Genomic DNA, 16,082 nt, shown 5'->3' with positions numbered 1-16,082 from the left:
TTCTTAGTTGCCAAGACAATATTTTTTATCAGGTATTTATCATCTTCTTGAATTATGTCATGTATGAAGCAGCCCAGATTGAGTGTTTTACATGGTCTGGGTATTCCATATCCTATTAAGTTTTTCAAAGTAAAACATAAGTTATCCCAGTATGCAGTTAACTTTTGACAGGACCAGAATATGTGTGTATGACCGACACCAGTCTGACCACAGAGTCTCCAGCACAGCTGTGGACTGGACACCATCCTGTTTCTAACCTTCAGAGTTATGAAAAATCTAACTATACTTTTCCAAATGAATTCTATCCAGTGTTTAAAATCAATCACTGATTATTGATTATTTGCTCTGATGTGTTTGTGAACAAACCAGCTCAAACACAAAGATTACACCATATTGTAGCCATGGTAACACAACAATCAGACTATCAAGATGATTCTTCAAACTTTTACAAAGTAAACTTTCTAATTAAATTCTTTTTTTCTCAACTGCATGCATTAAAATTTAATAACATTCTCAATAAATGATTGCTAAAGTTATAGATCTATGGTCTGTGTTACAATTCAACAATTTGCAAAGGCCCCTGAATGTCTGAAGAGGCCCCCGGGGGCGACAATTGCTTTATAGCAAAGGAGCAAGCCGACTGCCAGCTGAGAATCCAGGAATGGGTTATTGTAGTTCTGCAGAGACGAAGGAGGGACTCGGGCAACCAGTGGGTAACGACCCACGGCATCACGAAGGGAGGAAAATCCGGAAGACCAGGTCTCGGGCTTCACAGGGGAACATTACTGGGAGAATCTTCAGAGGAAATAACACAGAGAACTAGCTCAGGAGGTCTTTGTGTACCATTACTGGCAAACACTCAGGCATCAAAGTGCTGGCAGTTCGCTCCTCAAATACTCCAAGATGATGATCGTCTGATAAATCACAGGTGCGCTGAGAGTGTCACTCGAAAACTTTGGGTCACTTGGAGAGACATTGTGGAGAAACTGTAAATCGTATCGACGTACCTTCTTCACTTTAGAAGAGATCACGGAAGTATCTACAAACTGAAGTTTGAATGGCATTTCTACGTGAAATCATGACCACACAGAAATTCTTCAAAAATAGGGATTGTTTTGGATTTTCTGTCGCCTCGCTCCATTGACTTATATGGAGTTTTTGGGGGTCTCTATTCGCAATTTATGTTCCCATGGTAACTCCGAATCCCACAAGTAGTAATAGCTCCCTTCTCACAATAAGAAGGACATACAACAATCTCCTTACAGAAAATCGCACATGTAGTGCTGTAGGGATCACATTATTATAATTTCCATCGCCATACTGAGGAACATTCCTCAGTAGATTTAAAGAATGAAGAGTGAGGTGAGAGGAATCCATCAGCATCCAGTTGTGGGTCACAAACCAAATCCTGATGTTGGATTGATGGTAACTGGCATTTTGTCCTCAGTTTCTTCTGACTCTTTTTCTGTTTTGCCTTCTCGTCTGTCACAGCCTCACTCTTCTTCATCTCGCTGGCTGTCCACTCCGTCCCTCTGTCTGTGTTGTTCTCTGGTTATCAGACCAGATTGTTGCCAACTGATGGTTTATGAAATTCTCCTTCAATCTATTTCAGAAAACAGGTTTGTCGTTGGTTGAGCTCCTGCTTCACACATTTACCTACATCAGAGAAACTCAGGATTCACTTGGGAGCAAATTACTAATTCAGGACAGATCTAGAAAAAATCTAATAGAAATAAATAAAAATAAGACTGACATTATGATGTGTTCAAGATTTTTGCATGTTAAGACAATTTAACAGAGACCAAAGCAAATGAAAATGAAGGAAAAATAAGAGAAGTGTAAATAATCACTGTCTTGATGTACAAAAACATTTGCAACTTGAAGGACAGAAACTTTTTTTATGTGCACAAGAGACACAATGATTTGAAGATTGAACAAAGAGTTTAGAGAATTTAGATTCTATTGAACCCCAAAAAACTGAGAAAACTGTGAATGATTAAAAACAAATGCTGTGATTCAGAGATATTTAAAAATGTTTTGTTTGAAATATAGAAAACTGTTTACATAAATAAGTTTTCACTATAGATCATGTGACCCTGGGACTACTAACCTCTTACTTTTCTGTCCAGTTGCTGAGTGAAGGACATAATGGCTGCTGGTGAGTAAAATGAATAAACTGAGACTTCACTAGGGAAATGTTACTGTAATGTTTATCAGGATCTTTTTGACTTGTAGATTTACAATTAAATGTGATAAAAACTCAAATGAATTAATAGTCTGTTTGAAAATGGCCACATTTTCTTTCCAGGGTTGTTTTGAACTAGTTTTTAATGTATGTATTTATTATTAATGTCTGAATCTCATTTTAACCTTTATACTGTAAAACAGAGTTAAAAACACTTTTTACTGGGGTTCTGTGGTGGTGCATGTGCAAAGCATGACCCACATATGAATGCCTTAGTCTGCATAGCGGTGGTCACAGGTTTGATTCCCGGCCTGGCGACATTTGCCACATGTCTTCCGCTTCTCTCATTACCCTCTTTCCTGTTGAACTTTTTTCAAATAAAGGCAACTAGAGTCAACAAAACCTAAAAAAACCCACACATTTTGGTGGCAAAAGAAAGAGAGGACCTTATTTTTCATAACTATCAAGTTAAGCCATAAAAACATTTCTGAATTTTATTTCCTCTCCTAGATTTTCCCCCCGTCAGAAGAAGCAGCAGTTTTGAATTCCAGCGACCTGACCGTAAGTTTAAACTGAATGTTATACTCTGGTTTTAAGGTCTGGCCATTGGCTTCAAGGGAAGTTCTGCTCAAAATAATCTCTCTTTTAGCTCAGTCTGGACTTTCTCCCATTGACTTGGATTGTCTCCAGTAGAGTTTCTATTGGGCCAATCAGCAAACACAAGGAGAAGTTGTGAACAATGATGTTGATTTTCTGCTCTGTTTCAGATTTGTGGTCTGCCTTTAGTTTTAGTTGGTGGTGGAGGAAATGAAGGAAGCCGTTCAGTCCATGTTGGCCACGTTTCCAAATATTGAATTCACATTAACAGCCGCCTCATTCAGATCGAATGTTAGTTCACGGTTCAGGCAAAACTGGTGCATTGCATTTGCTAACAAACAAACATTGGATATTGGGTAAAATTTAAACCTCAAAATAGTCCATGCTTCTAGTAAGCAACTGTTTCTCAACAGCTGAGAATCCAATGCCTGTTTGGGTTGAGGACTCATCAAACAGAGCTGACCTTTCTGGTCACATACCATTCACATTTTTCTATTTTTAGCAACAACTGTATTGATTTGGAATAATTTTTGTTTTTGTTGCAGTTAAACAAAGACCTGATGCTCTGAACCTGGTTCTGTTTGGTCCAAGTGACCCACTGAAGACGGCAGCAGCCAAAGCCATTCTAGATCATCCAGATCTTCCTTCAGAGTGTGTCAGAAACCAGGGAGAGGCGTTTGGACGTCGGGTTTCTCTGGTGGAGCTGCCTGCCTTGGGTGGAAAAGCTCAGCAGGAAGTGATGGAGGAATCCTTCAGGTGTGTCTCCCTCTGTGACCCTGAGGGTGTCCACGCCTTCATCCTGGTCCTACCTGTGGGTCCCCTCACTGATGAAGACAAGGGAGAGTTACACACCATGCAGGACACATTCAGCTCCAGAGTCAATGACTTCACCATCATCCTCTTCACTACAGACTCAGATCCTGAACATCCAGATGTTGGTAACTTTATAGAGAACAAGGACATCCAGGATCTCCTCCAGATCTGTGGAGGAAGATATTTAGTTCTGGACATCAGAGACAGACGGCAGATCAGAGGACTGATGGAGACGGTTCAGACGATTAGTGCATCCAACAATACAGCACAAAGCTATACAACAGTAATGTTTGCAAATAGCCAGAAGGACAGACTCATACAACAACAGCAACAACTAGAAGAGCTCAAGAAGGAGAAGATTGCCTGTAAGTATTCAGCTTTTTTCAAAATCTGAACTCCTGCCTTCTGCTTCCATCTTTAGACTTCATTGAATATTTAATGTTTCAATGTTTCAGGTGACAAGAAAAACTCTCCTGAGTGTCTCAGGATTGTCCTGATTGGAAAAACTGGAACTGGGAAGAGTTCATCGGGAAACACCATTTTGGGTAGAAAAGCTTTTGCGTTTGGATCAAGTCAAACATCAGTAACTAAACGCTGTCAGAGAGAAAAGGGTGACGTGGACGGTCGTCCTGTCGTTGTGGTCGACACTCCTGGTCTGTTTGACAACACGCTGACCCCCGACCAGGTGGATGAGGAGCTGCTGAAGTGCATCAGCCTGCTGGCCCCGGGGCCACACGTCTTCCTGCTGGTGCTGCAGCTCGGCAGATTCACAGAGGAGGAGAAAGAGACGTTAAAACTCATCAAGAAGAACTTTGGTGACGATTCAGAAAAATTCACCATCATTCTTTTTACCAGAGGAGACGACCTGGAGTATGAGGACAAGTCCATTGAAGAGTATGTTGAAAAGGACTGTGAGGAACCCTGTAAGAAGCTGATCAGTGACTGTGGAGGAAGATACCATGTGTTCAATAATCATTCAAAATGGAGGCAGATACAAGTCAGAGAGTTGATCAGGAAAATTGACACCATGGTGAAGGAGAATGGAGGAAACTGCTTCACCAACGAGACGCTGCAGGAGAAGGTGAAGAGGATCCTGGAGGAGAAAGAAGAAATGAAGAAACTGAGGGAGGAACTTCAGAAGAAACGCGAAGAAGAAACAGAATCACTGAGAAGAAAAATGGAAGAACAGAGAGAAGAGATGGAAAGAGAGAGAAAACAGAGAGAGAAGCAATTTAAAGAGATGGAAGAAAACAACAGGAAGGAGCGAGAGCAGAAAGAGAGAGAACAGGAAGAAAGAGAAAAGGAAGAGAAGAAAAGAAAAGAGGAGGAAGAACGACAACAACATCAGTGGGAAAAAGAACGACAAGATTTAGAGAAAAAGATCAAACAGGAATCAGAAGAAAAGGAAACAATCGACAGAAAACTGGAAGAGATGAGAAAACAGATGGAGGAAAAACGAGACGCCTGGGAGACGGAAAGAAAGGAGTGGTGGGAAAAACGACACCGAGAAGACGAAGAGAGACGAGAAGAACTGAAGAGATTTCAGGAGAAATATGAGAAAGAGAGAGAGAAATATGAAAACCAGAGGAGAGAAGATGAGGAGAGGAGGAGAGAACAAGAGAAGGAGAGGAAAGAACTAGAGGAAAAATATCAGAAACAACTGGAGGAAGTAAAGAGGAAGTTTGAGGACGAAGCCAGAAAACAAGCAGAAGAATCCACCACAAAGAAAGATTAAATCCAAAAATGATGGTGAAACACATCATGTTTGATATAAAACAAGAAATGTTCTAAAAAATGATTAAAAAGCTTCTGAGAAAAGTTGAATTGTAGACGGGTTATAAATACCTGGAGTGAAGGAATGTAGAGCCAAACAGTTATCAGTCAGTTACAGGATCATCCAACAGGTGAGAAAAGGTCAGTAAAGGTCATCAGACTCACAGGATTCAATAATCAGATGAGTTCATGTTGTTTTTATTCATGATGAATTTACTAAACTTTATGTTTTTATACAGCTGAATTTATTTATTCTTATTACAGAAAGCAGTCGGTGTTCTTCTTTCTAACCAGCTGCTGTTGTAGATTTACTGTCATTTTTTCCAAAGGACTCAAAATAATAAGTTTGTGAATCTTAATTCATCAAAAGTTGTTTGACTTTTTTAAATCTGAATTTTTATGTATTTTTACATCCTTGTTCTGATGTTCATTCAGTAAAAGCTGTTAAAAATTAAAGTTTACAAATTAGTTGTAACATATCTAATAAGGTTTTTTGTACATTTTTGTAGTCATTGATTTTTAAATATATTTTATATGTTTGTGTTTAAGCTGGCTTAAATAACTGTATTTACTAATTCCATTGAAGGAAGTTCATTTGATTCTCTACATGGGTTTTTTTTACAAACAGACATGAAAATCTTATTTTTAAATGGAGATTTTATCTAATTTTAAACAGATAAAATAAACCTCAAAAATGCAGGTAAACACTTTATTAAAAACAGGTCAATAAAACAAACGGACATGTTTTACATGTAGGTTTTTGATGCTGCAGACATTCGTTAGTGACGACAGAAATGAATGGATTTTGATTATAGATTATTGATCCATCAGGGTATTAAAGTCATCCTTCAGATTATCTTGAAAGCATAAAGCTTAAATCTGACCTGGTTGGATGATTCCTCCAAATGCAGCAGGTCAGGTTGATGTCAAACCTTCATTCTAACAGAATCATTTTCTGCAGTTATGAATGATGAAGAGAAAATGAAAAGAAAAGAGAGAATGTGTGATTTTCAGTAGAAATGAACTCTGTTCAGCTGCTGTGCATATTTAACCTCACAAATAAAACTGCAGGTACTGAAGGATTAAACTGCATTTTTCCCGAAACATTTACAGGAACTTTTTGTTGCTCATTTAGTATGAAGGTGACACTTTGAATTCATTATTAAAATGATGTATACTATGTATTTCCTCTGCTTTGAAATCAATGTTCACATAATCATAACTTTACTTTGTATTTAAGATAAATTAGTGTGGATATGACTGGCTCTAATATGACATTTGGTTACTGTATATCAAAAGTTGAAGTTGAAAAATATGTTTTTCTTTTTGGTTGTGTTGGTTCATTTGATTTGTTTTGTATGAACTGATTTTTAATAAAGATACTAAGTTACTGTAGGAAGTTTGATGTTTGTCTACAGTGAAGAAAATGAGAACCAGACTCTGAATCTGATGCTTCACATTTTTACTGAAGATACTTTTTGTTGTTTGAATTAGTTCACAGAATTGAGCAAAAGGAAAATATGAACTTATTTAGTGTTTAATATCACCAAAGTCTGAGCTTCTGCTCCCAACCAGCTGCTCTGCGTCACAGTCTGAACATAAAACAGTTTTAGTGTTACGTTTGAATAATAATAATAATAATAATAATAATAATAATAATAATAATAAACTTAATTCACAGATGATTTTAAAGATGTTAAAGCTTATGATTTAAATAGGACACTTGCAACTTTAGCAAAACTGAATTTAGACAACAAAGAAGCTCTGATGATAAAAATGACAGATTCTGAAAATTGATTAGCAGGAAGTCATGATGCTGTTTAGCAGTTCCACAGCAAATACACTGATGTCATAGAAGAAAAAAGTAGAAAAAATTGAACAGACTGAATAATGCAATCAAAAAGAATATAAAGAAATCTACGCACCACCAAGAGAGAATTAAGTTTAATTTTTTTGACATCAAAGTACATAAAAAAAATTCTTACAAGCTACAGAAGTAGATTTTGCATATCTCTCCTTTAAATTCAAAAGTAATTTAAAATACAAAAATAAACAATTTTACATACAAGTAATTTTTTTTATTCACTTAAATACATCAGTAGTATAAAATAATACAAAAATAAACAATGCAGACATTTTCTTAACAGAATCTAAATAATGCATAGGGAAATTTGGGAAATTTAAAATGACAGATATTGTTGGTTACTGGAGTTTTGGCCTTGTGGGAGCTGGTTTGCTGTTTCTCTACCAGGTTCTCCAGCGCCTCAGTGTTAGCCAGTTATGGTAACCTCCTCGAAAGGTTTCTTCTCGTGGCGCCGTGGAAAATACCCTTTGTGGTACCCGAGATCATCAGATCCACATCTAAGAACCTCTGCTGGAAATTCATCTGGTTCCCCACCTTTGACTGGCGAAGATCCGCTCCTCGATCTGCAGATTGTTCGACTACCTGCCCGCCCTCAACGCTTCTTCTGTCAGCAACCAGAAACTCCTCCGGCCATCTGAATCCGGACCGGGCAGCTCCTTCTCCCACAAGCAACCCAGGCTGAAGTGCCCCATCCTCTCCCTCGTGGCAGATTTACGTCTCACTCAGTAAACCTGTTTCAGTTTTAATTCCTACCGTCTCATCTTCCCTGCCTTCAGAACTCAGACGATCCTGATTCAGTGATCCTGATCACATATTCCTGGGCAATCATTGATCTGTTCAAAATAAAATTTATTTATCTGATTTTTCCAACTTCTGTTTGTGTTCTGCATGTGTAGTGGCGTTGTTTGTCAAACCAAAAATCCAATAAAAGTTCCACCAAGGCGCTACTGAGGCACTGGGGTCAAATTTCTCGACATGGGCAAAAGAAGGTTCAATGTCCAAACTTGTTGATTGTTTCTTGATTTATTTTCCTCTTTTTTTAAAAACAATTACAGACATCAAACTTTCCTTTGTGCTCTACCTCTCTTGCTCTGGTAAAAACCATATAGGCCCCAAACCCAAATGCCTGCTGGTCCTTTACCAGGCACCTACATTTATAGAAAGTGGACCAACCCACATCACTTCCTGTTTTATTTAGAAAATAAATAAATAAAACCAAAAATAAATAAAGTCAACAATAATTAACCTACAAATTAACTCTGTAAATAATACAAAAACAAATTTAAGAATAAACTAGCAAATTCAAATCGATAAAGAAATAAAGAAAAATTAGCTTCAACAAGCAGCACTTTAATAAAACTTAAAAATCTTAAACACATCAACAGAAAACAAGCATTAGTACAAAAATAGATGAAAACTATAACATGGCTGTCAGTTTGATTTCTTGATTATTTTCACATGGAGAAGCTGTGGTGGCAGCCGGCTGTTTGTACTGAGCCAGGAAATGAATATGGCTCAATATTCAAACAGCTGTGTGGCTGTGATTAACTGAACATAGATGGGACACAAGCATGAGCATTTACTTCATTAAATCATAAAGTTAAACAATCTGATTCAAAACGTGTTTAAATCTGACCTTTAAGTCTTTTAGACACTAAATAAACCAGTTCTGTCTCCATGACACTGAACTGGTTTTCTCAGCTTTTATTTTTGTTTCTTTTTCAGTTTTGAGATAAATTCAAGAGATCTGAACAAACCTGATTATTGGTTTAACCAGCTCAGTGAACTGAAACTGATCATCTACAGATTAAATACTTCTTTCCTTCTTATTTAGAACAGCCAGACTTTGATGTTTAGTTTTCCTGCTTAGTGAGAAATAAAGAGCAGATGAGGAGGATGCAGAACTGCAACCTGACATGAATCTGGTTTAGAATATTGATCAGTTTGATTTGTGTTGTGGATGATAAACTAGGTAAAAAACAACAATATTCAAGAAGACAACTGGAAATATCAAATTTAAATATTTATTTTCCATCAGTGAAATTCTTCTTCATCTGAACTGGATCAGCTCACGTCTCACAGCAACAGTTCAGTGTACAAAATATGTATTATATTTATTTATCTTCAACAGTCGTTTTCCTTCACCTGACCCCTTTATTCAGGGGCCACAGACTTTATTCAGTCTGTGGCCCCTGAATAAAGGGGACCTTAAGGTTTTAGGCCACATAACTGGGATTGTTTATCTTATTGTCCACAGATACAAGAATTATGATTATTAATTATGAAATTAAATCTGATTTTGGCTTCAGCTCTTTACTGATGTTCTGCTTCAGAACGTTGCATGTTTTAAAGTTTTAATTTAAAATGTGCTGTTTATCTCTCGACTATGACAGGTTGTAGGAAAAACACTTATTTTTTCAGTTAACTCTGAATTATTATTGTGTTCATAAATGTGTTTTTTTTCATCTGTCAAGATTTAAACATGTTTAAATACATTTGGTCACATGTTGGTTTAAAGAGAAAACATGTATTAAATACTCTGGTCTTTTTCAAACTCAGACTCAGATCTCCAGATGTTTCACTGTAAAACATTTGGACAGCATTTTGCAGTTAAATTTTACAAAACATACTACAGAAGCGTTTTGATAGATGTTTTTCCTTTCGAACCTTCATTAAAAGAACCACAGACAACGTATATGAATTTTATGACCAAGCTTCTGCAAAAGGAGGAGACTCAGCAAACTGCTCCTCCGAGTCGTTCACAGAGCGTTCTGCCTCTCTCTGCTTGAGCAGGACTTTCATTTGGGACAACATAGTCAGGAAAGATGAACAATAAAACAGGCGGCAGGCTCCATCCAACACACAGGTCATCCAGCTCTTTCGCTGGAGAGCGAACCTTGGAGGGAACAATCAGTTCACAGGAACACAGATATTCAACAGAACACGTCATTCACTGACTCACATTAGACTGAATATGAACTAAAGTAATAACAAAAATGATAATACCAAAAAATCTCTGACACATTTAACTGTTGGAGTTTAGAAATAAATTCAGAAGCAGTATATTGTTATAACGAGATATGAAAGGTGTTATGAGTTTTATATCTTATTACCACCAAAATAGGTTATTACAGTTAAAACAGCAACAATAAAACAAGAAGCTCCTGAATTTATTTCAAAGCTCTAACTGTTAAAAGCTTTTATAGTTTTATAATTTTCACTCTAATTTCAAGTGTTAATAGACCATTTTTCTCCACATTATTCCAAAACCCAATAAAAGTTATAACTTGCTCAGCAATAAAGGAAAGTTCAGTGCGAAGGAAACAGATGTTTAGAAGCATTTGCGGTGGACGATCGTGGGGCCCGACTCGTCGTACTCCGGTTTGGTGACCCAGATCTGCTGGAAGGAGGAGAGGCCGGCCAGGACGGCGCCGCCTCGCCAGGCAGAGATGTTCCTGCACGGTGGAGCCTCAATCTGCAGGAGGAGGAGAAAACAAAGCAAAGATGATTCATTAGTTTCATCTTTATTATCGGTGTTAACCAGTGAGCATCACTGAGTCTCTGGAAATATTGTCTCACAAATACATCAACCGTTTCTGTTTTCATGTCATTTTAATTCTCTGGTGAATATCTTGAATGTTTTAAGGATAAATTAAAAGATGATGCCCAAAACTTCTGTATCTTTTCTCTTCTTTGACCTTTGGGAGCAAAGGGAGGCTTACAGGAACCAAAACTAAACATTGTTAAATCTTTGACTGATCCCAGCGTCTTCAGTCACTGTTGATGTTTTAGTAACAAATTTAATTTCATCAATGAAAATTAAAGTTATGAAAAAGCCAAGTTATGCTACTTCCTGCCTAAATGTTCATTTGAGCTCTACAGACATGTTTACTTTCTAAAACTGCTGCTCTGTTCAGGGAGCGAGTTCACAGAGACGTTTGATTTCAGATGCTGCAGAGATGCTGGTTGTGCTGCAGAGATGCTGGTTGTGCTGCAGAGATGCTGGTTGTGCTGCAGCAGTTTGTTCTTCATTTCTCTGCAACGCCAGAATAAAGTCATGCACCTTGATCCTGACGCCAGCCGGAGCCAGAGCAGTGACCTCTTTCTGCACGCGCTCAGTGAATCCAGGGAACATGGTGGAGCCTCCAGAAAGGAGAATGTTGGAATACAGCTCTCTCCGGATGTCAATGTCACACTTCATGATGCTGCTGCAGATGTTCTCATGAAGACCAGCTGACTCGTTTCCTGAATAATACAAACATTAAACAGTTTTTAATCAATAAATGAAAGAGTGATGCTGTATTGATGTATTTTTCTCTTTAATTGCTACCAACCAACTAAATCTGGTTGGAAGAGAACTTCTGGACAGCGGAACCTCTCGCTGCAGATCTGGACTTCTCGTCCATCTGGAAGCCTGTAGATCTTCTCCAGTGAGGTAGAGGAAGACGCCGTCTTCATCTCCTGCTCAACGTCTAAAGCCACGTAGCAGAGCTTCTCCTTCATGTCTCGAACTATTTCCCGCTCAGCTGAAGGTCAGAGAGACACAAAGGTCCAGGATGTGAGTCTTTTCTGTCCATTAGAGGTAAAATTCAGGAGAAACCAGAAGCTGTTGTACCGCTGGTTGTGAAGTAGTGGCCTTTGTCCATGAGGATCCTGACCAGGTACTCCGTCAGGCCTCTTCCAGACACGGATGTGCAGCAGACGGCGTGGGGCAGACAGTAGCCGTCATATATTGGGACAGTGTGGCTGACAGCATCACCAGATTCCACCACCAGACCTGCAGCAGATAAATCATAGTAAAGGTTAGAAACACCAACAGGTCAGAAATCTACTGAATTTATTGCAATAAGATTAAACCAGAATGTGAGGAGCATCCAGGTTTATGTTGCAGCTCACTGACCTGTGGTGTGACCAGTAGCAAACAGAGACAGGACCGACTGATTGGCCAAGTACAAGGCAGGAACATGAAAGACCTCAAAAAGGATCTGAACCAACAAAAAGACTTGATGTCACTTAACAAATCCAAACCAAAGGTCCAGAGTGTAGTAGAAAGTGTCTCTATCGATGCAGAGTGGTCACAGATGGACAACTGATTAAAACCTGCCTGAGTTTTCTTCTCCCTGCAGGGTTTGGGTGTCGCTGCAGCCTCTGACAGCAGCAGTGGATGTTCTCCAGGATTCACCCGGAGCTCAGAGTCATAGGCATGATACCACAGCTGCATGATGGAAACAGTTTTATCTCTGAGGTTTCAGACTTTACTTATAAAGTTATGGGCAAAAGTGAATGAATTTCACTTAGGACAGCTGAACCAAAATGTAAATATGATGTATTAAAGTGACCAAGAAGAGCTACGAGGTTAGCTTTGAGCTAAACATACCAATGTTCATGTAGGGAGAAACTGCTGATGAATATGAAAGCCAGAACTTAACAGGTTAAACATCCAGTTATAGAAATAGTTATCATTACAGCCTTACCTTTGCCAGTTCATCCCAGTCGGTGTTGAAGTTCTCGTCAGTGATGTATTTTAAGGCCAACACGCCTCTCCTCTCCTGGGCCTCGTTTCCCATGTAGTCTCTCTTTATTCAGAGGCAAAATGAACGACACCAGAGTCACAGAGACACACAGGAAAAGAAAAACTGTCCTGGGAAACTTCTGCATGTGAAAGTATTACGATCTCACAGACTAACCAAAACGACTCCAACGTTAAACTTTTTCAGAAAACAGTCAAACCCAAAGACAAAGTAGCAGATCCAGTTATTTAACAAGGATCATAATAAATGTCACAATTCTGGACTGTTTGGGTTTTAGCTTGTGATCATTTTTCTGTTTTTTTCTGTTTCATAGTTTCTGCCACATTGTTTCTTTCCTCCAGGTTTAATTTTATTGGTTCTTCTTTAATGCTCAGAATAATTTATTAAGATTATTTCTGTCAGGAGCTGCTGTTTGTATTTAGATCATTTATTTGTTCACAGCTTTTGTCATATTTTTGTTCGGTTCATGGAGTTTAACCATCATTTCTTCATGTCTGGTTTCATTAGTGTTTGTTTGGTCTTTTACTTTAGTTTTATTACTTTTTGCCATCATTCTTGTCTGTTAGTGTTAATATTTTGATTGTCTTTTGTGTTTATTATTTTTGTTCATTGGAGCATTTAGATTTTATTGGTGTTCATTATTCATTTGAAGGTTTTTCCTCATTAGTTAGTCCTTAGGTTTTATTTCATAGATTATTTTTCTGCTGTGTTTATTTTTAATACATATGTTTCAGTTTTCCCTTGTTTTAAGATTCATTCATGTTCTTTAGTTTTTTGTCAGCTGCACATTCTTTCTTTTATTTTCCTTTATTTTTATTAATGTGTTTCTGCAGCACCTTACATTGTTTCTCATGCTCTGTTGGTCTGACTGTATAAGTGAGAGCATGTGACTCGTGTCTGTAAAGTTTCTGTAAAGTTTAGTTTGTCTTTCTGTTTTTGTATTCATTCTAATTTTATATAAGACATGAACTCGTTCGATACTCACTGATGAATCCTGAAAAAGAAAAACACAAATTAATGTGTAAACTATTGCGGGTTTAGTTCTGATAACTCTTTGATATTGAATCTTCACCATGTACTTGTGGCATCCAACAATGGATGGAAACTCATGGGGCTTTTCTTCTGTAGCCATTCCAGCTTTGCACACACCAGATCCATTGTCGATAACAACAGAGACAATTTCATCATCCATTTCTGAAAGGAAGCAATTAAAGAAAAGAAATATTCAGTATCAAACTAATTTCAGTTAAAAAAGTATTTGAAAGTTATCTAATAAAGGACATATTGGTTATTGATGACATATTAAATGACATATTGATTATAACTTTCAGGATTTTGACATGAAAACAGCTGGATGTTCATCTCATATGGGGTCAGTGGTCGTCTGTTCCTGAATGCTGCAGATATGATTATATCTGAGTATAAGCGGCAGAAAATGGATGGATAGTAAACCATCACCTATAATGTCATAAAGCCAACACAGCAGATCTTGTGTTGTAATTTCTGATGTTTTAAAAGGTGAAATGTTGTTTCCAAGTGAACTTTAATGATGTATAAAAACCTGAGCCGAGGAATCAGAGATCTTCACAAAGATACAAACTATATGGTAGCAGACAGACCATAATCGATAAATTATAGTCTCAAAATAAATAACATGGTATTTGATATTGGCATGAATGTCACAAAATGTATTTATCTGACTATCTAGATCAGCGTTTCTCCATCCTGGTCCTCAGGCCCCCTGTCCTGCATGTTTCAGGTGTTTCCCTTCTGCCACCTGGATTGTATCTCTGGGTGACTAACAGGTTTCTGCAGCACCTGATGGTCATTCAGTCATTTGAATCGGCTGCTCTGGACTAGAGGCTCATCTAGAACATGCAGAGCAGGAGGCTGAGGACCAGGGGGAGAAACTCTGGTCTAGAGGAAGCGATTATATATTAAACAAGTGTGAATTAGTTTGAGATCTGCTCTGAAATGAACATCTCAATATCAGGTTGTTGTTCTGAGGAACTTTTGAAGAATCAAAGATGATTCAGAGACTTTATTTTCTATCTATTCTGTGCATTTAACCAGCAACATCTGCGGCATCATGATTATTTAGTAGCATGTCTAATGTTCCTAAAGTAAAAGAAAAACTTCACTTTGCCTTCTCTTGTATTTCTATTCAAATAAACGATGCAAACATCATTTATTTGTTTATTCAGTTTAAGGCTCCAGACATCGAGTTGTTTTCATGTTGCCTGTTTTACATATATTGTCCACTAGATGTCGCTGTAGAGCAAATGAAACATGCAGTTCATCGGCTCAGGAGTCGAACAGTTTGACAGAAAACTTTGATGATTCATCTCAGCATCACTATTTCTTGGTCTCAGGACGACGTGCTTCATGTTTTTCAAGTTCGGTGAGTGGAAGCATGTCTGTTTAACAGGGTGAGGTTCAGCTCTGCTGTCCTGCCTGTAGGAACATCCACTGCTGCTGGGAGGCAGTGAAACAAACCCTGGACATAAAAATCCTCCTGGATCACTCGACTCAGACGACACTTCACTAATAAATACCATCAGTTTTTGAAACAACAGCTTTTGATGAATATTTAATTGCATTTGGAGGAAATTGGAAACGTTTTCAAGCCAGTAAAGATCACAGATTCAGTTTCAACCTCTGACTAAAGTCATTCAGTGTCTGGTCAGTTAAACCTGTACTTAATAAATTAATGTAAAGTTTTGAATGAGAAGAAAACACAAAAGACATTTTCAGACCAAAAATCTCCATCATTAGGCTAGAAAACTTAGTCAGTAATCTGATGTAATGTAAAAACCTGCTGATGTAAATATGTGGTTTTGACTATTCAGCCTGATTTTGTAAACCTTAATTAAAGCTGCTAAACTTCTGTTTTCGTCTTTAAAAACAAAGAGACACGGTCTGGTTCTGGTTCTGGTTCTTACCTGTTGCAGGTGAAGGATCTGTGATAGTTTCAGCTGTGAACATGGGAGATGCAGCACCCAGACCTCCTGCTGCTCCAAACAGAAAGTTCTCCTCTCATTGGAAGAGGAGCTTGATGCACAATGCAAACAGACACTGTCTGCATTCTTGTGACGCAACAGAGATGCATGTATGAAAGAAACACATCTAAAAACGAGGAAATAAACTGTTCAGTTCTAGTTTGTTTGGTATTGAACTACAAAAATCAATAAGTTAAAGTATTTCATCAATATATCTATAAAGCAGGAAAATCCAGAAAACCTGAGGCTTCATCTGTCAGAGGTGGAAAGATGAACCTCTTTATATCAGTTAGGAGTTTTGATTTCACAGAAGTTAATAA

The 16,082-nt window shown here is 37.9% G+C and overlaps 2 protein-coding genes across 2 annotated transcripts in view; one reads left to right on the top strand and one right to left on the bottom strand.

Moving 5' to 3' along the window:
- The window catches only part of LOC103470786 (GTPase IMAP family member 8-like), a 33,883-nt gene extending 26,924 nt beyond the window's left edge, over positions 1 to 6,959 (top strand). The window contains exons 2-5 of the mRNA XM_008419452.3: positions 2,130 to 2,158; positions 2,696 to 2,746; positions 3,328 to 3,960; positions 4,051 to 6,959. Of these exons, the coding sequence (XP_008417674.2) occupies positions 2,149 to 2,158; positions 2,696 to 2,746; positions 3,328 to 3,960; positions 4,051 to 5,330 (1,974 nt within the window). The 5' untranslated portion in view covers positions 2,130 to 2,148 and the 3' untranslated portion in view covers positions 5,331 to 6,959. The remainder of the gene's footprint in view (positions 1 to 2,129; positions 2,159 to 2,695; positions 2,747 to 3,327; positions 3,961 to 4,050) is intronic.
- Positions 6,960 to 9,920: 2,961 nt separating this feature from the next.
- On the bottom strand, positions 9,921 to 14,337 carry LOC103470789 (actin, cytoplasmic 3-like). The gene is made up of 8 exons (XM_008419457.3): positions 13,815 to 14,337; positions 12,707 to 12,808; positions 12,337 to 12,447; positions 12,133 to 12,217; positions 11,848 to 12,009; positions 11,567 to 11,758; positions 11,296 to 11,477; positions 9,921 to 10,707 (listed from the first exon to the last, which is right to left on the bottom strand). The coding sequence occupies exons 1-8, from the start codon at positions 13,953 to 13,955 to the stop codon at positions 10,564 to 10,566; spliced, it is 1,119 nt and encodes a 372-aa protein (XP_008417679.2). The 5' UTR covers positions 13,956 to 14,337; the 3' UTR covers positions 9,921 to 10,563.
- Positions 14,338 to 16,082: the final 1,745 nt, after the last annotated feature.

Source organism: Poecilia reticulata, chromosome 9, assembly GCF_904066995.2.
Source record: "Poecilia reticulata chromosome 9, P_reticulata-male-v2, whole genome shotgun sequence".
Lineage (NCBI taxonomy): Eukaryota > Metazoa > Chordata > Actinopteri > Cyprinodontiformes > Poeciliidae > Poecilia > Poecilia reticulata.
The sequence above is the reverse complement of the archived record's forward strand: the minus strand, read 5'-3'. Positions and strand labels throughout refer to the sequence as shown.

Bases quoted from the DNA above. Each gene is read 5' to 3' on its own strand.
- LOC103470789 (XM_008419457.3), bottom strand. From the start codon at position 13,955: ATGGATGATGAAATTGTCTCTGTTGTTATCGACAATGGATCTGGTGTG. The intron at 12,809-13,814 runs GTTATCAGAACT...CTCTGAATAAAG, and splicing joins TGAAGATTCAATATCAAAGA to AGAGACTACATGGGAAACGA. The intron at 11,478-11,566 runs GTTGGTAGCAAT...TGTATTATTCAG, and splicing joins CTTCCAACCAGATTTAGTTG to GAAACGAGTCAGCTGGTCTT.